Source organism: Sander vitreus, chromosome 6 (genome assembly GCF_031162955.1).
Source record: "Sander vitreus isolate 19-12246 chromosome 6, sanVit1, whole genome shotgun sequence".
NCBI classification, from domain to species: domain Eukaryota; kingdom Metazoa; phylum Chordata; class Actinopteri; order Perciformes; family Percidae; genus Sander; species Sander vitreus.
In genome coordinates, this window is record NC_135860.1 from 2,277,126 (window position 1) to 2,300,501 (window position 23,376).

At 41.2% G+C, this 23,376-nt stretch overlaps 2 protein-coding genes across 2 annotated transcripts in view; both read left to right on the forward strand.

Moving 5' to 3' along the window:
• The first annotated feature begins 228 nt into the window (after positions 1–228).
• The window catches only part of bcan (brevican), a 32,310-nt gene continuing 9,162 nt past the window's right edge, over positions 229–23,376 (forward strand). The window contains exons 1-10 of the mRNA XM_078251746.1: positions 229–284; positions 949–1,031; positions 3,497–3,889; positions 4,204–4,378; positions 5,447–5,574; positions 7,452–7,745; positions 8,321–8,434; positions 14,360–14,557; positions 18,425–18,535; positions 18,633–18,791. Of these exons, the coding sequence (XP_078107872.1) occupies positions 229–284; positions 949–1,031; positions 3,497–3,889; positions 4,204–4,378; positions 5,447–5,574; positions 7,452–7,745; positions 8,321–8,434; positions 14,360–14,557; positions 18,425–18,535; positions 18,633–18,791 (1,711 nt within the window). The remainder of the gene's footprint in view (positions 285–948; positions 1,032–3,496; positions 3,890–4,203; positions 4,379–5,446; positions 5,575–7,451; positions 7,746–8,320; positions 8,435–14,359; positions 14,558–18,424; positions 18,536–18,632; positions 18,792–23,376) is intronic.
• Positions 8,438–14,418, forward strand: LOC144519136 (uncharacterized). The gene is made up of 3 exons (XM_078252056.1): positions 8,438–9,298; positions 12,302–13,361; positions 14,345–14,418. Coding segments are annotated over exons 1-3 (1,917 nt in total). The 5' UTR covers positions 8,438–8,442; the 3' UTR covers positions 14,346–14,418.

Below are 23,376 nucleotides of genomic sequence, written 5' to 3' on the forward strand. Positions count from 1 at the left end.
TGTTTAGGTGGAACATGTGTACGTTCAAAGGTTGTTTTAGTCGTGCAACAGAAAACTCAGATTGGACAGATAGTCTCGCTAGCTGTCTGGATTTACCGGATGGTAACGGACATCCAGCCAAAAAGAAGGACATCTGGCGGTATTTCATGCGGCAACGGAGCAATCCCGGAAGTGGAACATTGTGGATATAGACTACTACTGCGCAGACTCTGGCTCCAAAATTACAAGATGGCAGCTCCCGTATCCGGGATGTTTTTGCTTCACTACGTGTCGTCCATTTTGATGTACAGTTAATTGTTTAAGTTAATTAATCTGTGCACACAGATTTCGACACCATGTTTTGTTTTACCACCGTATGAGGCCTTTGTAGATTATTTTTAACTCTTTTTTTTTATAATTACCCAGTTTAAGTTAGGGTTGGGCATCGTTTGGATTTTAACAATTCAGATTCTTCCTTTCGATTCCGGTTCTTATCGATTCTGATTCTTTGAGGGGTGGAGTAGAAACGGGTCACATGCTTATTTCACAAATAAGAGGAAAGTTTTATTTTGAGTCAATGGTGGATTGCAGTTTTACAGGGCTTTTTCAACGTAAAATAAAGCCACACTAGAGCGCTGCTTACTGTGCTCCAAGGCTGCAACACAACAAGCGCCTGGCCGCTACGGAAACCAAAACTTTGGAACCGATGATCAGATTTGAAACCAAATCCTCCAAACGATTCCAAACGATTCCAATAAAGAAACGATTCCACTGGAATCGTAATTATTTAACGATTCCAAGTAGGAATTGGTTCTCGATGCCCAACCCTAGTTTAACTTCATTTTACAGCAGTCATTTGACCTAAATAAAATATTGTAGGCACCAACATTTCTACTCTGCAGTCCAGAGGTTTTTGTCATATTGAAGCTCAAACACTGTCCCCCCTCCCTTCTTGTCTCTCACCCACAGACTGGAGGTGTTTCTACCTGTGCTGCTGTGTGCCATCTGTCTCCTCGTCCGGCCGTCGTCCTCTACCCACCACCAGGAGTCAGGTACCCCCCACCACACACCCTCTCTGTCTTTCACCACTGACATCCACCGCTCCATTGAATCATAAGTGACCTCTGACTTTTAAGGGCAGCAGGGTGCTGTTTAATCATTTCCTGTCGTTCATTGTTTTGGCTGACACGCACTCTCTGGAGGCCGTTTTCAAGGGCGCCCGAGTGTCGCAGCAGGAAATCAGACTGATACAGCTGAATGTCTTTGCCTTTAGGTGTGCTGCATTGAGCGTATTGGCTTGTTTGCTGATAATGTGAAAAGCATGGCATGCAAAGCAAAATGGTTTGGGGAAATGCAAAGTTTTCCGAAGTAAACGTGCGAGAACTTTAAATCCTCAAAGTCTGTTGGCGATGTTGTAAGATGTGCAACAACGTGGCCGAGATATTCTGGTGGCAGAAGTCTCTGATAACAATCCTACAAACTTCCTGCAGATATATAAAATGTCATTTTGTGCTATGACGCAGCAAAACACACCAATATATGCCCACAGCTACACTGTGAGTAATCAGTCACCTCTGTCCAATCAGTTTTTGGCCCGTAGTCCAACCCTGGTATTAAATGTCACGGCTGCGGCTCTGATAACTGCATACAGGCTTGTGCTGCAAAACTGTAACAGGAACTTTATATTTCAGGGAGAGGAGGGTAGAAATGGTTTCCTGCGAGCGTGACAGAGAGATGTTTTCAGAAGACGGTGGGAGACAGATAATTGGTTGATCGGGTTTGAATTGAGCTATGAAATACACTTAGGGTGTTACTCAATTTAAAAAATAATTTCGCAAGTGAAGGAAGCCTCAGTCTGTCTTAAAAGTGTTGAAATATAAGACTGTGATAATACATAATTAGAAAGACTATTCATGCCAAAGTCTCTAAGGGACGTCTCTCTGAAGCTACGATGTCTGTGTGTTTTGTAACGGGATGTAACGTTATTAATAGGGGTGTACGATTCCGAAAATGTCACGAGTCGATTCGATTCCGATTGTTAGGCTCGCGCTTCGATTCAATATCGATTTTCGATTCAAAAACGATTCTCCATTAAAAAAAGATTCACAGTATGTAAATGTAGTTACTTTTCCCATGTATATATATATATTTATATATATGTATATATATATCTATATGTACATCCCTTAGTACAGTCATGTGGATTTTTTATTTAGTTTAGTCAGTATCTTTTATTGTTAATAGGGGCTTTCCGACCGGAGGGATTTTTGCGCACTTTTTTTTTTTCGTCGTGTTCCGACAGGAACAATTTGGGGATTTTTAAGTTCCTCTGGCCGTACAAGTACTAACTGGTCGGAAAGCACCTCATGTTATTCATGTGGATTTGTTTGTTATTTTATCATCCTGTTTATGATGTATGTGTATGTTGTGTGTGATGTCTTTAAGCTACTGGGACCTTGAATTTCCCCTTGGGGATCAATAAAGTATCTATCTATCTATCTATCGATCTATCTATCTATCTATCTATCTATCTATCTATCTATCTATTTATCTATCTATCTATCTATCTATCTATCTATCTATCTATCTATCTATCTATCTATCTATTTATCTATTTATCTATCTATCTATCTATCTATCTATCTATCTATCTATTTATCTATTTATCTATCTATCTATCTATCTATCTATCTATCTATCTATCTATCTATCTATCTATCTATCATGTTATTGCAGTAGACATACAATTTAGATTTTTGGAATTCTATGAATTGATTTTGAATCGGTAGAGCTTGAATCACGATTCGAATAGGAATCGTTTTTTTTGCTCACCCCTAGTTATTAACACGAGCAACGGGTCTCGCTCGTTGTTTCGCTTTTTTCGGCTGATAAAAAGACGCTGGATTGACGCCTTTTCCGACGACGTTTTTTTGTGCTTTTTTCAGTGCTTTATGAGCTTTTTCAACGTTCCTGACGCTTTCTTTAATGTTTTTGCCACTTTTTCCAATTTTTGGCGCTTTTTTCCAACATTTTTGACGCTTTTTCTAACGTTTCTGGCTATTTTAAACAATTTTGTCGCTTTTTCCATTGTTTTTGTTGCTTTTTTCCTCTTTTTTGGCTTTGCTTTTTTATGATGGCTAAGGAGCTTTTTGGCTGGCTTTTTGGGGGCTTTATAAAATATATATATATATATATATATATTTTATAATGTATTAGGCCCACACTGTAAATGAGAAAGCTATATGAGACATGCAATAATACAGTCACAAATATTTGACTTTTTCTTCTTAAATAAAAGCATATCGGGCGCTTGATGTGATTCTCATTTTGCAGTCTGGCCCTTAGTGAAGTTGAGTTTGACACCCCTGGTCTAAGGATAGTTGTCTTTATGCTAAGCTAGGCTGTCTCCTGGCTGCTGCTCTGTTTCAGTCTTACCTGAACATCTTACCTGAACAAGAAAAAGCATATTTCTCGAAATGTCACCTACTGTATTACTTTAAAGCTTGCTTCTCTTCAGATGACTTGAAGCTCCTCCAGGTGACCATCCCCGTCGCCCCGCCTGTGGCCGCTGTGCTGGGCGGCTCATTGACATTACCCTGCCTGGTGTCTCTCGCACACCCGCCGCCTTCCCCGTCCACCATCGGCCGCCACGCCGTGCTGTCCCTCCCGCGGGTCAAATGGAGCGTGCTGACTCACGGCCGAGAGGCGGAGATCCTGGTGGCCCGCGGCGACAGGGTGCGAGTCAGCGAGGCATACAAGGACCGAGCCTCGCTGCTCCATTATGCCTCGTCCCCCGCCGACCTCACGCTGCGGCTGGATAACCTGAGGCAGAACGACACCGGCTTCTACCGCTGCGAGGTGCAGCAGGGCCTGGAGGACGCCGACGACGTGGCTCAGGTCAAAGTCAAAGGTGAGGTAGATATGGTTTGAATGAAATAAAAGCAAGCAGCACGACATATTTTTTGGCCATGATTCACAATGCATCTACCCAAGGGTGTAACTTTGGGTTCAACATTGGGGGGGTTGAGATCTCCAACTATCTAGGGAGCTCCCGGAACATGTCTGCATGTATTGCAAAAAGCGACAAAAACATTGAAAAAAGTGTAGGAAAAAACTCGAAGAAGGAAGGATATAGACTACCCTGCCTCTAATGCTTCTTTGCAGAATGATCACATGAAACACGACAGAATCCATAAAGCTGATTGTTTTTTTTGTTTTTTACAGGGGTGGTGTTCCATTATCGTGATGCATCCAGCCGCTACGCCTTCACCTTTGAGCGAGCCAGAGAGGCCTGCGAGGAGATTGGGGCTCAGATTGCCACTCCGGAGCAGCTCCTGGCCGCCTACCACAGCGGATACGAGCAGTGTGACGCCGGCTGGCTCTCAGACCACTCAGTGAGGTGAACGCCCGATGTCAAACTGGACACGCCATTTACTGGATCGAGTGGCCTCTTGGATGGAAAAATTCTGCATTTTGTATTATATAGAATCCAGATTTTGTGGGCAATCAGATGTTCAGTATACATTTGGCAACAGCCCAAACCCTTCATTCAGCTTGACAAAAACAACAACAATAAATTGCCACACTGACACTTTGCTGTTCTTGTGGCTCGGGGAGCATCCAGTGTGCAGGTTTGTCAGTTTGCAGTAGGGATGCAACAAATACGGATTTTGGGGTTCGGCCGAATACCGAATCGACTGGTTACTATTCTGCCGAATCCGAAACCGAATACCGAATCCTACTCCCATCCTCAGTCGATTAACACAGTAAACACATTAATGAAGTAAACAACGTCCAAAAAGATAGTTTAGAAAGACAGTACCAGTCGAACGACAAACGCCGTGCTTGAGCTATGTTAGTGGTTACACGGCGTGCGTCGTTCGACTGGTCGTGACTGCTTTCCCAAGATGGCGCCTACCTGTATATGTGAACGGTACTGTCTTTATAAACTATCTTTTTAATAAACTGTCTATACACTTACAAAGTTCTCAATGCTTCGGTTTACATGTAGGGACCCTCATTATGCTACCGTGGAAGTGTGGTGATATTTTGAGCCTTGTTAGTGGTATAGAAATAGAGATTTCTTTTTACTTTACCCGTGCCCCGACGACTGGTGTTATAAGCTAATTAGCGGTTTGGGCTAAAACTGGTCACATTCGATTAGCATGAAAACATATCCAAGAGAACGGACGACTCGGTACCCATGTGTTATTAACCCCTAGGTTCATTTTGCGCCGGATTTGTCCTTTAAGTTTACTATAATAAGCCTGCTCAGCCAGCTTACATGTAATACACTCTGGACATCAGAACACACAGATCCTCCAGGAGCTGAGAGGCACTCATGGGATCAGAAACCAAAACACCTCTCCCCACTTCAACACTCACTCAGAGAAGTGTGATGTTTGGAGTGCTGCCAACACGAAAAGAAGAGGTACTTGGTGTTTCAGTGCGACATTTCCCTCCACAGATATCCCATCCAGATGCCAAGAGAGGGCTGTTTTGGGGACATGGATGGATTGCCGGGAGTGAGGAACTATGGACTGTTAGAGCCTGATGAGCTGTATGACGTCTACTGCTACGTGGAGAATATCGATGGTAAGACAAACAAAAGCAGTGTTTTCCCCAGGTTTGTGGAAGACTTAGTTGCACGTATTTGGCGAAAGGGTTTAGGGGTCCTCCCTCAAGAAAATGCTACATTTTTCAATAAAAAAAAATGCAATTTCACATAATTTGGGACCATTATTATTAACCCTTGTGTGTTGTTCGGGTCTGTGGGACCCATTTTCAATGTTTGCTAAAAGAAAGAATATGCTATTTGTTATTTCTTCTAACTCAAACTCTTTGGCCTTGGCTCATTTTCTGTGAAGAACATAAAAAATAACTTATTTTCAATGACTGCACACAGTACACCCCCCCTACACATAACTATTACATATGAGGTGTTCGGGTCTACTGGACCCGAGTGTATTTAAAGGTGCTATCATTGGTAATGGAGCTAAGTACACATCTATTAAGTATTTTTTACATACATTGTTGATGGCTGTATTGATTTAAAAGCCTAATAATGTGGTGGGTCCATCAGACCAGGGAACATTGGCTGTGTAACAAAAATATGATCACCACACAAGGGTTAAGTCCACTGGGGACCGACTACAGTCATTAGATCTGAGAAAAGTCTTAGTTACATTCATTTGGCGTAGGTGCCGCCCAAAAGCGGCTCGGGTGCTGCACCCAAACCTTATCAGACTCAGTACTGCAGTATAGAAAAGGATTTTAGTTTTTTTGGTACAATTGGTACAAGCAACATGAGTGTTGATTTAAATAAAGATGAATCTGTCGATTATTTTCTTGATTAATCAATTGTTTTTGTTTGCTCTATAAAGAAAATGGTGAAAAATGATGATCAGTGTTCACCATAGCCCGAGATGACGTCCTCAAATGTCTCGTTTTGTCCACAACTCAAAGATATTCAGTTTACTGTCACAGAGGAGAGAAGAAACTAGAAGATATTCACATTTAACAAGCTGGAATCAGAAGAGAAGTTTTACTTTTTAGGACTCAAACCGATTAGTTGATTATCAAAATAGTTGGCGATTAATTTAATGGTTGACAACTAATCGATTCATTTTTGTAGCTCCATGAAACATGTTCTAGTAGAAACCCAAAATATGGTACCTTCAAACAGAGCTGTAACAATTCCAAATAATAATAATAAATAATTACAATTAATATAATAGTCTCTTTCAGTCACATTTAAAAATATGCAATAAAAAAAAACAAATAAAAGTTTGGAATGAATTCCAGGATACATCTTTTGGTTAGGATATCACTGTGACCCAGATAATGTACTAACATAAGTACACAGCCTATGAAGTAAACCACGCCTCTTTATTATCATAAAAACATTGTATTTCTTTTCTTAAATGAACATAAAATTGTCAATTACCATGAACATCCATACCCCTTATGACCTCAGCTCATGTTAGCAATTAATTGCGGTCATAGGCATAATTTACAGGGGCGATGGGGGGGTTACAACCCCCCCAATAATCAAAACTGGCCAGTGCACCCCCCCTCAAAAAAATTTATTATAATTTACTTTACATAAAGAGACATTGGCACCATAAATTGATTCAGAAAAGGCACAAATTGTTGCAGAAATATTTACCAGAATGCAAAAAATGAAGTGTTTGACGCTCAAAATTTCAATTTTGCTCAAAAGTGGAGATCTTAACCCCCACCAATGTTAAACCTAAAGTTACGCCCTTGATTGCGGTTCAACAAAGAAACGACGATTACTCAAAAAATATTGCGATTAGACAATTATGTAATAATTGTTACAGGCCTACCTTTAAAGTATTAAACCCATGCTTGAGTCTTGATTTGGATTGCTAACCTGAACGGCACAATAACCACAGAAAACTAAGAGGCAAAAGATCATCAGAACTTGACACCTGTCTCCTTGTGTAAAGGTGAGGTGTTTCATGGCTCCGCCCCCCAGCGCTTCACCTTCTCGGAGGCCAAGGCCTACTGTCTGAGTCACGGGGCCGAGCTGGTCACCACGGCTCAACTGTACGCAGCCTGGAACGACGGACTGAACCTCTGCAGTCCGGGCTGGCTGGCAGACGGGAGCGTGCGCTACCCCATCGTCACCCCCAGAGAGCGCTGTGGAGGCGGCGAACCCGGGGTCCGAACTGTCTATCGCTACACCAACCAGACGGGCTTCCCCGAGGTTCACACTCGACACGATGTCTACTGCCTCAAAAGTAAGAGAAGAATCTTGCATTTGATGAAGTGTCCTGGTTTATTTTCTGCATCCTAAAGATCAGGGCCCCTCTACGAAAGGATTAGTGCCACTTGTGAAAAATGTATTTGAGTTTCATTGACTTTAAACACAGAACTCAAATGCTTTTTTCACATACCCCTCCAAGGGATCAATCCGCAAGATATATCTTAGGGAAAAGAAGAACAAACATAGTTGTGGCACGCACAATTTTCTTCTTTATTTTTGTACTTTTCCCAAAAAAAAATTCTTGCGAAATACTTGACAGTTGTTACTTTGTACTGCAGCTGGATTCTCGCATTATCACAAGATTAAGCGAGAATCACGGGATCACATGTCACCCAAAAATCCATCTTGTCAGGCTTCAAGTCTGTTAAAGGTGACCACTTCACTCTAATGATGAAGATCACAAATGGCTTTTCATCTTTCTTTGCTGCAAATGAGCTTTCTTCTCTACACTCTCAACCAAGTTGTTCCATCATAAGTGGGATTAGGAATAGGTCTAATTAAATTCTGCACAATATGAGTAACATTTTGAAACTGTGCTCTTTATTCCAGGCAATAACGGCGCTTACACAGAATCTCCTCAGGATTTCCTCGCCACTAAACCAGGGAACATTGACCAGGACATTGTTTTCTTAACTAGTCCTGCAGAGGAGGAGTTTGGCCGGGGCGAGGCGATGGCAAAGGGGGGCGAAGAGGTCCAACGTGCCCGCATGGCCAATCCTGTTCAGCAGAGCCACATGGAGGCTCAGGCCGTCACATTGAGTTATGACAAGCAACCATTCACGGTAGACATTCGGGAGTCTGTCACTCCTCCATCTGAGCATCAAGAACACTTTCCCACAGAGAAGAGTACCTGGGAAGTCATAGAAAAGGCCAGCCACATACTACACAACTATCAGCCAGCATCGGAAGAACACCCAGACGCAGATCATGAAGAGTCTCACACGTTTCCAACAACTTCTCCAAAGGCAGATGGTGTCCTAACAGTTGATGAAGACTCCACTTTACCCACAAATGATGCGACAATTCCAGCGAGCACAGAGCCCTCAGAGCATCATATTTCTGTGACTGAAAGCCTGGGTACGACAGCTGTTAATGCAACATCTGGAGCTGATGCAAACAAGCTCCTCAGCAGCTCTCCGGAAGTTCCTCAGGAGGGCGACCTTCCTCTTCTACAAGAGGACCACACTACAGATGCTCACCTGGATCTCACTTCTGAAGCCCAGCATGTCTACTCGAGCACATCTTATGAGGTTTCTGGGCAGCCAGAAGAGGCCAGCGCTGGTTCTGCCGAGGAGATATCAGCGGTGACGTCTTCACCCCATACCGAGGAAACAGATGTTTACTCCACCACCCCGCTGCTGCCGTCTTTTGATCACAGTACGCCTGAGAACCATCAGGCAGAAGAGGAGTCTGGAGAGGAGAGTGTAAACCTTCTTCTATATGAGGCAACACAAACCTCAGTGACTCAAAGTTTGGTTGGCATGGACACCTCTGCACCCTCTGAACTGGCCCCTAGGTCTGGTTCAGGTAAGTATTACAGGGAATATCAAAGTTAGGACGTTATCACAAAATGAGTCTATGGTATTTTTGAGGTTTCTCAAATGTGAGGGTATAATTCTCAAAATACAACAATCATGGAGATCTTGATAGAATATTGAAAAGTTGCAGCACAAGTTAATAATGTCACTGCATAACCAACCCTGTGGAAATTTGATTACTCTCATTACGTCTAGGATTATACCAGAGCTTGGACTTACTCGTTCATTTGAAAAACTACAGGAGCTAACGCCAGACCGCCAGACTGGCGTTAAGGATTTGAGGCCTACCTGGCTTTCCGACTCGGGCGCCATCCTCCTCTGCTTTGTGGGGCCAACTCGCTAGGGCTGGGTACCCAACGCAATACTTTTTAGGCACCGACCGAATTGCCTCTAAAGTATCGAGTATTGAAAAATGCCTCGTTATTCAATACCCAATTTCAATACCTAAGGAGTAAATCTATCATTGTCAGATAGCCAATAAGCATGCAGCATGCTTCTACCAAGATCTAATAATGTTGGTGATTGGCTGTCTAACGTAACACGTCGTAGAGACCGCGCAGGAAAAACTCTACGTTACACAGAGAGACGGGGCTCACGTAGTAGGAGCGGAAAAATAAATAAAACGATTTGTGCCATAATGTGTAATGTTGTAATTTCTTTTTGTTTTATAAAATTGGTATAAAAAAATTATCATTTAGGAAGCGGTATCGAAGTCACGGTACCGGTATCGAATATTTTTTAACGATACCCAGCCCTACAACTTGCTCTTCGTTCACTCATCAGTCGCCGTGGCATCCAACTGCGTTGCCACTTGATTGATCGTTCATTTGTAAATGTTCAAAGACACGGACAGTAGCTTAAACTTGAAAAGGGGGAAAATGTCAGTTCAACCAGAGAACGCTGAGTCTCTCCGCGAGGCTGTCTCCACCTACACATGTTCCCTCTGAGCCTCCATTCCTCTGCTTTACTTCCTCTTTCGGAGCTCTGTGACGCAGATAAGCCACCAACCACCCCAGCCAACAACCATTGAAAACCCACAGCTGAATTTTGACATAACAATAACATTGTAAAATATTTGAGTATGAAGGCGTGCCATGCTAGCGGCGAGGCGAGCATTACAAAAGTGACGCACGTTTGTCACGGAAGTAAAGGCTGGACTGTTTGGAGCAGTTTGTGAACAGTGTTTTCTGTTGGAGATGGTAAGTCCCTTTGGGGGGGGACTTTGAGCTTTTTCACTTTGCTAACCTATAACATGCACAAAAAATATATATGACACAATAAAGGAAAGGGAAAAAGCCAAAAAGCATAATATGAACACTTTAAAGTAAATTTCATTGTCACATTCATGTTAGTTTTAGGCCTTTATTTTTGACAGGACAGCTTAGACTTGAAAGGAGAGAGAGGGGGAATGACAGGTCAGGACCGAACCGAACCCGTGGCTGCTGCGTTGAGGGCCGAGCCTCTTTATATGGGCACATGCTCTACCAGGTGAGCTACCCAGGCACTCAGTGTGTTCCTCATTTCGTAGTGGTGTTTGAATTCTCCACGGTTAATTTCATTCACTATATAGTCCACTATAAAATACCCACAATGCAGAGCTAATCTGAGATACATGAACCTAAGATGTAACCTATATTTTACTCCTGTATACCACAATGCAATGCGGCCGCGTTTTCCCGGCGAAGAAGAAGAAACAGAAGCACCCATGAAAACTGAAAACCAAAAATGGAGTGGTCTTTCGTTTCTAAATAGAATAAATGGAACATGCAACATATATAATATACAACCTTTCACTATCCTGTGTTGTGAGTGCTCGCTTTGTTTCAGGGATGTATTTGAAGTATTTTTGTTTGGCGCGCCCGCCTCTGTCACACAAATAACCGGCGCATCTTTTGGCGCAAAGATACTTTCAGTGTAGTGGCCGACATCTTGTTTGGTCGTTGCCTATATAGTTCACTATTTAATGAACACTATGTAGGGAGGAGTGAGTGAGTGAATGAGGGAACGGTTTGGAACACAGCTAGGGTCTTTGTTTTTGTTTCCTGCTGTAGTTTTCCATTGTCAAACTAAGTTGCATCAGAGCTATTTTTAACATATCATTTCAGACTTGTAGGCTTATACATTGTTGGTTAGTTACATTTATAATAAAAAAAATGTGTTTTGTGTGCAAAAATCTTAATTTGTAAAGTTACTAAAGCTGTCAGATTAAACGTGATCCTTCCTGACACTGAGGACGGTGGGCCGAAAGTTGCAAGGGTGGCTCACGCTCACAGGCACTAGGGGGAAGCGAGACGACCACCATTCAACTCGAAAAAAGTCATATAACCATTCCAATGACTCCGAAGCTGTTCAATTAAGTTGGTGGTGGTGATGGCGCAGTGGCTGTGACACATGCCTTTGGTGTGGGAGTTCTGGGTTCAATTCCTTTTGCAATACATCAACCAATGTGTACCTGAGCAAGACACTTAACCCCTAGTAGCTCCAGAGGACCTCTGATGTATAGCAATTGTAAGTCGCTCTGGATAAAAGTGTCAGCTAAATGACATGTAATGTAAAAGTTAAGGTAAATTAAGCTAAACAAACTGCATAGTTCCCCTTTAATGTAGTGGAGTAAAAAGTATAATAATTTCCCCTGAAATGTAATGAAGTAGAAGTAGAACCAACATGAAAAGAAAAGACTCAAGTAAAGTACAAGTACCTCAAATTATTTGTAAAGTACTTGAGTTAATGTACTTAGTTACATTCCACCACTGCTGAGAAGTTTGTAGCTTCCACTCCTGTGGAGGATCAAAGGTTAATCGAGCACGGTGGGAATAAAAAAGTATCAAATGTCTATAGAACTTCTGAAATCACTGCATCACTTCTCAATCATTACTATACTTAACAGAGTTGCAACGATTAGTCGATTAATCTTAAAATGCAGTTATTTTGATAAGCGATTCATCTTTTATGTCAAGCAGAAAATGTTTTGATGATCCCTTTTCTTTGGCAGGTTCTGATCACACCACAGAGCCCTCAGGTGTAACCGTGGAGTCATCCCCCCCAGTCCGGCATGATGATGAGGACTCCAGTAGCACTTCACAGGAGACCGTTTCAGATGATCCAACCGACCACAGTGGACACGTTAACCCTGCAGAAACCCCGACAGCAGAGGTCTTCACAGTCACAGAGGACTCCAGTGTAAACGCCCCGGTCCTGAACAGTGATCCCGTCACCTTGTTGACATCGCCTGTGTATGTAACCCCGTCTCTTCCTTCTGTGGAGGTTGAAGCCAGCTCCCCAAAGATTACAACCTTCATACCCGAAAGCAACACTCCATCTGGGGCCGAACCTCTGGTCGACATCCAGGACAAACTCGAACGGGAGGTATTACGAGAAAGCCCAGAGGTATTCTTCAACAAAACCCAAAATATTACAGACAGCGATCCGGAGGGGAGGGAACAAGATTCCGGAGAGGGATCGGGTGAATCGTCAGGAGGAAGCGCAGAGCTGACAAATCCGACTCCGTCAACGGACCACACGTCTGCGGGAACGGACGGCGAGGATGCCACTGATGCCAGCTCCCCAGAGATTATAACCTTCATACCCGAAAGCAACACTCCATCTGGGGCCGAACCTCTGGACGCCATCCAGGACAAACTCGAACGGGAGGTATTACGAGAAAGCCCAGAGATATTCTTCAACAAAACCCAAAATATCACAGACAGCGATCCGGAGGGGAGGGAACAAGATTCCGGAGAGGGATCGGGTGAATCGTCAGGAGGAAGCGCAGAGCTGACAAATCCGACTCTGTCAACGGACCACACGTCTGCGGGAACGGACAGCGAGGATGCCACTGATGCACCTCATCCAGCAGATGTAAAAATCACGCTGATCCCTCATATGACCCTCACACGGGGCTGGGAACCAGAGGCTTCTTCTTCGTCCTCCACAGCGCAAGAGTCTCGCTCGGATCTGGAGTACAGCGCAGAGCCTCCTGTGGCTGACGGATCTGAAGACGTCTCTAAGGAGCCAGAAGTCGTGACTGAGATCCCCTACCAGCGGCATCACTGGTGAGTTTAAAGGAATAGTCCACCAAACGCTCACCCTGTAGGTTTCAAATGTGTTCCTGAAAAGTTTGTAGCTTACGCTTCAGTGGAGGATCGAAGGTTAATTCATCACGGTGGCAATACAAAGTATCAAAATGTCTGAAACCAACAAGTGAAACAAGTGAATGAAGTAAAAATTTATGTTTATTATAACTAGTCTTGCATTGGCTACACCACAGATGCGTTGTGGGATAGGAGACAAAACTGCCCTGGGTTGTTTTCATTTCTTTAAACTAGAACCTGACCGATAAAGGATTTTTAAGGCCGATATCGATACAAATATTTGGCGATTTAAAAATGTTATATTCCGATATATCAGCCGATATATATATAAAAAACAAATCCAGAAACGCGTAACAAAACATAATAATAAACAGATTTCCCTAACATTAGTTATTTGTAGTTATTTATGAGTCCTCACTAAAAAAGTTTGTTTTATTGTCACAACAGAAAAGAGGAAGATCAAAATATATCAAAGTTCTGATAAATAAAATGTATAAAAATACAAACTTAAGATATGAAACTTAAAGGGTTAAACACGAGTGTTGCCAACAGAGACGTTGTAGAGCGCCCTCTGGTGGACAAACTGTGTAACGCCAACACTCATAACATGGTTGAGGGTGTTTCATCCGTATTTTATTTTTTAAATATTCATTTATTGACCATTATAAATGCCGATACCGATAGTTTGGAAAATGCCTAATATCGGCCGACCGATAAATCGGTCGGGCTCTAGTGTGCAGTGTGTTAAAAAATAAAATACATAGTGTTCAATGGAAAAAAAGTTTTTTTTTTTTTTTTTTTTACTCAGACATTTAAAAAATAATAATACATTGTGATTGCAATACTGTGAAACCGTGATACTTTTGCTGACGGTTATCATACCGTCGGAATCATATACCGGCCCATGCCTACCGTGGACATATGATAATAAAGTGTCTCAACAGAACATGGATCATCAGAGGGAGGTGCGGGGGAGACCAGCACAGAGGAGCCTTCAGTTAAGGTATGCACATGGCATCCGGATAATGAGGAGGAAAGCTCCGGTCGGACGCTCAGCAGCGACAGCAGTGATGTGACAATCACCGCTCCCACCATGTTCCCAGAGTACTCTGCCATGGCTTCCAACGTTTCTGCTGCAGGACCAGGAGGCATTTCAGGTAAAAAAAAGAAGCACTGCACATGTAACAGGTGTGATCCTGCGTTGTGTTATGGAGAGACACCAGTCATTTTAGTCATTTAGTTCTTGTGATAGACGAACATTGCGGCCCCTGGATTGTTGTTGAACGTTCATCCTCGGCAATGATGCCACTAGATGTATGGAAACATCTGTCTCTTATTGGCTATTTCCAGAAAGTTTCTTCTAGAAAAGTATTATTTGACGAGATCATTTGAGTATCTGAGATTCCTACTAATGGATATATAAAGATTTTGCTTGCAAAAATAGATAAAAGCCATTCTTAAAAAGAAAAAAAAAAAAAAATCCCTTGAGGGCACTGAAGAAACATGCCAACGCTAGTTTGATTGATTCCCTGGATTACATACACAAAAATACATAATTTAGGAAAATGAATAAAAAACGGATATATGTCATCACACATTATGGAAACACTCGTTACACACACACACACACACACACACACAAGCACGCAGCTCAGTAGTTTGATAATTTATTTAGCAACCTAGCATGTCGCTGTTCTTAGAACAGAAATTAATATATAAGTTGACAATTGCATTTTGTCTTTGTCCATAGTTAACTTCATAGGTACATCAACATAATGAACAAAAAGGAACAAGCTCTTAAAATAATCTGCCCAGTATTATAATCATGATTATCCGCCAGCGGTGGAAGAAGTAGTCAGATCCTTTACTTTAGTCAAAATCAGCTAATCATTTCCACTGTAATGTAGGGGCCTATATATTGTTGCGTAGTTTAATTTATAATAAAACATATTTTAAAACTAAAGTAACTAATAACTAAAGCTGTCAGATTAAAGTAGTGGAATAAAAAGTACAACATTTCTCTATGAAATGTAGCGAAGTAGAAAGTGGCATGAGAAGTGTCTTTGTACTTGAGTAAATGTACTTAGTTACATTCCACCACTGCTTACCGCCTACAGGGGTAAGTTAAACTGGGAAGAACATAACATGCGTCATTCCCTTAAAAAATGACCGCACACATACAGTATTTTAAAGTGAGAGAACACTGAACCAAAGTACACAAATCTACACTTGTGGTAAATGGCAAGTAGGAACCTTTATTAGATACACAAACACCAGAAACAGCAGCTGGTGTTAGTTTGTTTGGAAGGCGGAGGGAACATCTGTCTCTGAAAATGCCACATGCACGCTGCAATCTAGCACCTCAAGCTGACTCAGCACGGCGGAGAGATTAGCGTCCGATTTGGAATTAATTCCCAGAGGATAACACACAGTAAGCTCACAACAGGCATCTCCACGCCGTGTTACATAAGAAGGGTTTGATTAACCATTTTTAGATTGTTTGAAAACTGAGTCTGTTCTTCAAGTTCAAAAAGTCATAAATTGCTACAAGTGAGAAGGCACATTCCGTTTAAAAGGATGACACAAAAGAAACATGTTGTAAGAATCAAAGTGTGCTGCGGTGTGTCTGCTGGGTAAATGAACACCGAGCTGCACCTTCAACAGTTTTTAGTGTGAAAACACCATTTCAGTTTGAAGTCACTTTGTGTATTCACTTAAAGTTAACGTACAAAGCCATGTGTATCCAAAAGGTTCTTTAAGTTGATTTGGGTATTGTTAGAAATAAAACTTACAGAATCAGAATCAGAATATTGGCCAGGTTTGCGTAAACAAACAAGGAATTTGACTCGGGTTAATCTTTGCTCTCAAAGTACAACACTCACTTAACATATAAAGAATAAAAAACAGAAAAGACGGTAAGAAATATAAAAAAAATACTGTTAAGTATACAGTATAACAATTTAACAATTTTACAAAAAAATATACAATAAGCTGCCTTTGCTGGTGACTCTGTGTAATAATAATAATAATACATTTTATTTATGGCCGCCTTTCATAGCACTCAAGGACACCTTACGTGCCCTGCACACTGCCTGCGTGGTGTGAGCGTGGCGTTTCTGTTGCGTGTCAGTTGCGTGGCGGCTGCGTGGCGTTTTCTATGTCTTTGCACACCAGAAACGTGTCTGAGGCGGCGCTGCTGCTGCTAGCCTTGTCTGGACACGTATGTTTCCCATTGATAAAAGACAACGTCGGTCTGTATTGACGGCAAAATAGGCTACAGAATAGTTCGTTCTGTATTGACAGGTGCAATATTTGGAAATCGATAATTATTTATTTTTTATTTTTTTAAATTACATTTATATCTGCATTTATGTCAAAACCTAGAGACTTTCAAACATCAAAATGTCATTTATTAAATGTATTCGTGTCAAAATGACATATAAACATCTTTTCGTATTCTATTTTGCCTGGAAACGCTTCCAACACGCTTGCGTGTTGCGTGAAAAACAGGCGTCGGTTCTATTTCTAGCAGGCGTGCGTTTTCGGAGCGGCTCGAGCCGCACCTGAGACGTGCGTGTCACGCAGGCAGTGTACACGCTCTAACCTGTTAACATGGGAGCGGAAATAAAAACGGGCGCGCCACACAGCTGACACGCTCACGCCACGCAGCCAGTGTGTAAAACAAGCAAAATACAGATAAAAAGGCAAATAGAATTAAAACAAATATTTAAAAATTCTGATAGAAAATTAAAAGAAAGCAATACATCCATGAATTTGAATGGAGATTGGAGTTATGTAGGGTCGGCCTTTCGGAATAGGTGAGTTTTGAGAGAGTTCCAAAGGTGGGGAGAGACTCTATGGTACGGGTAGATAGAGGGAGGGAGTTCCAAATGGGAGGGGCAGAATGGCTGAAGGCTCTGAACCCTATTGTGTAGGGTAACTTCATTTGAAAATTAGATGTTACAGAATGGTTATAAATCTGGCAGTGAAAGGGTTAGGGTTAGGCTTTTTACCAATTATACTGGAACATGTAATAAGTGAGCAGTGGGTCCCATACCTGATGTGACAGCCCCCTCTGCTGGTGACTCTGTGTAGGGCAACTTCATTTGAAAATGAGATGTTAAAGAATGGTTATAAATCTGGCAGTAAAAAAATTCCTCTCTGAACTTGTTTGTGGCGGTGCAGGACCCATGCATTTAAGAAATGGGGTTGTCAGAAAAAATAAACAATTAAAACAAAGCCGTAGTATAACTTCTATTCAATTGGAAAACAGCTTGAAGCTAAATCTGAAAGATGAATGCTTTAGTACACGGTCCCTGACAAATAAATTTCAAAGGAAACGCGTAATGTGAAAAGTTAGTTTATTGGCTATCTCCAGACAGTTTCTTCTAGAATGGTATACACACACACACACACACACACACACACACACACACACACACACACACACACACACACACACACACACACACACACGTTCAGCTCAGTAGTAGGGCTGCACGATATGAGGAAAATATTATGGGAACATATATAATTGTGATTATTTTGACTGATATTGCGATATGATTCACAATATTGGAGGGAATGATCATTTTTGTATCATTATTCTCATTTTCATTGAAAATTATTAACATTGAAAGAAATTAAAATGATTATAGTGTGATTTTTGCGAGGATCTGTACCAAACAAAGATTCTTTCTTTAGTCTGCAGCACCACAATACCTTATTTTAAAATGGTTTGACACATATTTTGCCTTTAACAAATATTGCACCCCCCCTGCGATTTGGATATTGCACTTGATCATATTGCGATTTCGATACAATTGCGATTAATTGTGCAGCCCTACTCAGTAATTGGCTAATTTAGCTAGCAACTTAGCATGCTGCTGGTCTTAGAACAGAAATTAATATGTAAGTTGTCAGTTGCATTTTGTCTTTGTCCAGATTGAACCTCCTCTAGGTACATAGAGTTTACAGTTTTGGGCTAAAAAGCTCTGTTAATAAGTACCATCATCTTCATACAGCTGCAGACTCCTGCCTGGAGAACCCGTGTTTGAACGGAGGCACTTGTGTCGACGGGGAATCACCAAGCTGCGCGTGCTTACCCGGTTACGGAGGAGACTTGTGCCAGAAAGGTTCGCTGTCACACACACAGACACATAATCTTCCAAGTATAGAAAGACCTACTTCCTACTGATTCATACTCATACGTTGTGTCTCCGTCCCGTTCAGACCTGGAGGTGTGTGAGCCCGGCTGGGAGAAGTTTCAGAGCTTTTGTTATCATCACTTTTCCAAGCGGCAGAGCTGGGAGGCCGCGGAGCAGCACTGCCGCATGTGTGGCGGACATCTTCTCTCCGTCATGACCCCCGAGGAGCAGGACTACATCAACGGTAAAACCCTGGAAGAACACTGTTCACTTAGATCAATGCTTTAGGGATCTGCTAGTCCAGTGGTTCTCAAATGGGGGTACGTGTACCCCAAGGGGTACTTTGGAGGACGGCAGGGGGTACGTGAGCGCTTTTTTCGAAGTTTTTGTCGCTGTTTTTGAAATTTGTCATTTTTTTAAAAGTTTTTGTTGCTTTTTGTCACTATTTTCGACCTGTTCTTGCCTTCCTTCCTTCCTTTTTTCTACTGTTTTCTTCTTTTCTCCAAGTTTGTCGAGATTTTTGTCGATTTATTTCAAAAAACAATTCCGCCTTTTTCAAGGTTTCAAGTGTGTCTTCCTTCTTTCTACTGTGTTTTTTTTTACGAAGTTTTTGCCGCTGTTTTCTAAGTTTTTGATACTATTTTCCACCTATTCTTGCCTTACTTCCTTCTTTCTACCGACTCTTTTCAAGTTTTTGTTGCCTTTTTTCATCAGCATTTAAATGTTGTTCAGTTACATGGCTGTTTGGTAAATCTATTGCTGGTCAGGGGGTACTTGGCTTAAAAACGAGAAAAAAAAAAGTTTGAGAACCACTGTGCTAGTCTATATCAAAGACGTTTCATTTCTGGGATTGTTCAGGTGCTGCCAGAAATTCCGCCAGATGTCTTTCATTTTAGGCCGGATGTCCGTCACCTTCCTCTTTCTTTGTGTTGGCGTTCTAAACTCCGGTGGATTTCTGAGGACTATGGTTAACTGCTCCTCAGATCTCTGCAGGGTAAATCCAGACAGCTAGCTAGACTATCTGTCCAATCTGAGTTTTCTGTTGCACGACTAAAACAACTTTTGAACGTACACATCCACCAAAACAAGTTCCTTCCCGAGGCTGTTTTACAGAGGCACCGTGGCTCCGTCCAGCACGTAGTGCCACCCAAGATGAATGTGATTGATTAAAACTCAAAAACAAAGGCTATATCAAATATAGGGCTGCATGATACGAGGAAAATATGCGATACACGATAACGTTGTTGAATAAATAAATTAACAGATATTAAAATGTACTCAGTTCTGTATTTCTGCTTCTTTCAGTATTCTTCTACAATAGAAAAAAATCTATTGTTGAATTTAAAACAAATAAAAGGAAATCATTTCTAACATTCTTTTATTGAACAAATTGAACATTGAATTGACAATAACCCACTAAAAAACAATGACAGTTACACTTTGAAGTGCAGTTTTCTACTGATATTTTCTTTCAACTAACACAAAAAATCTTGTAGTGTCTAGTGCGATATGTCACAACCTTTCGCAACATCTATATTGCGCCAGTTGATATCGTGATGACGATAAAAAAACAATATATTGTGCAGCCCTATTAAAAAGATTTTCTTTGTTATTGTTTTAGACGTGTTACGTATCTATGTGGTCGTTTTGTGTCTCTTTGTTCTTTGTGGTACATCTATTTTTATTCATTGTGTGCCCCCTTGTGGTCACTTTGTAATCGTTTTGCATCTCTGTGATTGTTATTATTAGTCATTTTGCATCTTTTTGTGATTGTTTCGCATGTATTTTTAGTCTTGTCGATGTGGTCGTATTGTGTCTCTTTGTACTCATTTTGGGTTGTTTGTAATAGTAATGTGTATGTATTTGGTCGTTTTGTTTCTATTTTCAGTCATTTGGCGCCTCTTTGTGGTCATTTTGCATACCTGCAGTCATTTTGTGATTGTTTTGTGGGTTTTTTAGAGGAGCATCTCGCTGCAGCCCACATCCAAGTCAGTCTTTTTTTTTCCCTACGTCACTCCCCATACGCTCGAACGGACCAAGACGGTAGCAAAGCTGATATATAGCCTCTTGTTTCACATTAGTTGACAGAAACTCATGTAAGCTAAACACAAACGACATTTCATGCAACAACAGTGAACTGAAATTTTCGTTCATTTGATTTCCGATTTTGAAACGAAAAGAGTGGTTTGGAAATAACGTAAGACTGCTCCGGTGAAAGCCTTGTTTTCATGAGCCTCTGGGGCTAGCTGCTAACTAGCTCGGAAGCTAACATCTAATGGCAGGCAGGTTGCTAATTAGCCAATGCTAAAAAGTATGGAAGTACTAGTTTCCCCTGCTTTTTATCAATATTCCTCGGTATTTGTCTTTTAGTGTAGTTTACCAACATGCTCGTAGACATGTAAATTAACTGTTAGCTAAGTCAACGGTCAACACCTTCTATATTGTAACGTGAAAGCTCAGGCTGCGTTAGCTTCAGCTAAACCACAGCAGCAACTTGCACTGCCCCGTTAAAATGCAACTTCAACCCTCGGATATAACGGTAATCACGTAGCGACTTTACTGTATCTAGACATCTGTATGTGTGTTCGACCCTTTGAAATACTTAGATTAGGTGTGTTACTGTGGAGGTAATATCCGAGGAGCATCTCGCATGATTGTGAACTGAACCAGACTGAGAGACTATTTAAAGGCTCAGGAACCCTTTGCAGATGTTTTGGATTAATTAGCTTATTAGAGTGTCACACTTTGAGCCTACAATATTGAACCTTTTCACAATATTCAAATTTTCTGAGGGTTTTCGTAAACTGTAAGCCATAATCATCAAAATTATAACAAATACAGGCTTGAAATATCTCGCTTTGCATGTAATAAGTCTATATAATTAGTTTTACCTTTTAAGTTGAATTACTGAAATAAATGAACTTTTGCACAATATTCTAATTTTTTCGAGTTTCACCTGTATGCTTCTGGTTCAATTGTTGAAGCAAAATTGCGCCTTTGTACATTTGGTTGTAATGACTGAATTCTTGCTGTTAATATGAAAGTCCACAACGAAACAACACACCATTCTACTTTTGAGGGCTAAATTAAATGAAATATGGCTCGTTTTCCGTTTGAACACATTGTCCTCAGTATTAACAAGCTTTAAAATGACCCATTTTTCAAAATTGGATATCATTTCAAAATCAGAAATCAGTAGTAACTACATGAAAACTTCACTGTTGCATGAAATGTCGTTTGTGTTTAGCCTACATCATCAGTGTCTATCTAATGTGAATCAAGAGGCTATATCAGCTTCGCTACCAGGCTGTCTTTTTTTTTGTTTTTTTTCAAAAAACTTTATTATTCAAGTACAGATACATAAACTCATTGAAAACATTATACATACATACACAAAAAAGGGGTGCATGAAATTTAGATTAAAGAGGTTGTAAGGCATTGTAAATGTTCAGAGTCCGGATGGCTTTCTTATTTGTCAGTCCTTTTTTAAAGTTTCAAAATATAATTTCATGTCATTTTTAAATTGGTGAATATTCGGTTTTCTTTCAGATCATTTACATTTATAGATATAACATTATCAAATAAAATTAAAAGATTCAAAATGAAAACATGGCATTTATCCAAATAATTTCCTTCATAGTAAAAAATGCTACCAGGCTGTCTTGGTGTGTTCGAGCGTATGGGGAGTGACATAAGCAAAGAAAAATGGCTGACATGGATGTGATGCCTTCCCACAGGCTGCAGCGAGATACACTTGGTTTTTTAAGCAACATTTAAGCAACAACACACAGCATGCATGAGATGGACATATTTCTTGCAGCAGATATCAAACTAGTGATATTTTGTTTCTAACATTCTTACAATTCAGACTCCTGAACAATCCGAAGGGATGGGTTTGTTTTAACAATGAGGCCTCTCAGAATTGTCCGGAAGAGACACAACAACAACGACCTTTCATGTCTTCGCTTTATTCAATCAGTTTTTTCCTAGAAAATGTCACGGTTTTGAAGTTGGTGTTTCATCTGGCAGCCATAGGCGCCGATACCGAGGGTGCTCCGGAGCTTGAGCACCCACGGAAAATACTGAGCACCCACGTGTGCCAGACTGCCAGTAGGCTACATTCATTTAAAATTAAACATTGCATTTGGTGCTAAGTGGAGCGTCTGTCATATTGTGATTGGTTATGTCGCTGTTAGGGCTGCACGATATGAGGAAAATGTCAAATTGCGATTATTTTGACTGATGTGGCGATTGCGATATGATTCACGATATTGGATGGAATAATCCATTTTTTGATCATCATTCTCATTTTCATTGAAACACCAAAAAAATGACACTAGTCATGTAGTGTGATTTCTTTCTAGAATCTGTACCAAACGAAGATGTTTTCTTTAGTCTGTAGGATAGGATTTGTAGGCCCAGCACGTCTCTGCAGCGCCACAATACTTCATTCAGAATGGTTTGACACATATTTTGCCTTTAACAAATATTGCGCTTAATTGTACAGCCCTAGTCACTGCCAGTTAAGGCAGCTACACACCGGGCCGATAATCGGCCGTTGGACAGTCTGGCGAGGTCGGTGACTCGAGTCTGTTCGGTGTGTTCCGTGCCGTCGTCCGTTGGAGGAGCTGTCGGCCTTCATTTTGGCTGACCTGACATGCTCAGTCAGAGACAGGGCAGTCGGGACTCACCCGGAAATGGCAAGCGGGATGACTGTGACTAAGCCTCTCAAAATCTGACTAATCTTTTAAACTGACCTTTGTCGATCTGAAATGAAGACAGATTCAGCAACTGCATGGCCTATTTCTCGCTTAAAATACTATTTTAGT

Bases quoted from the DNA above. Each gene is read 5' to 3' on its own strand.
- LOC144519136 (XM_078252056.1), top strand. From the start codon at position 8,443: ATGGCAAAGGGGGGCGAAGAGGTCCAACGTGCCCGCATGGCCAATCCT. The intron at 9,299-12,301 runs GTAAGTATTACA...TTTCTTTGGCAG, and splicing joins GGCCCCTAGGTCTGGTTCAG to GTTCTGATCACACCACAGAG.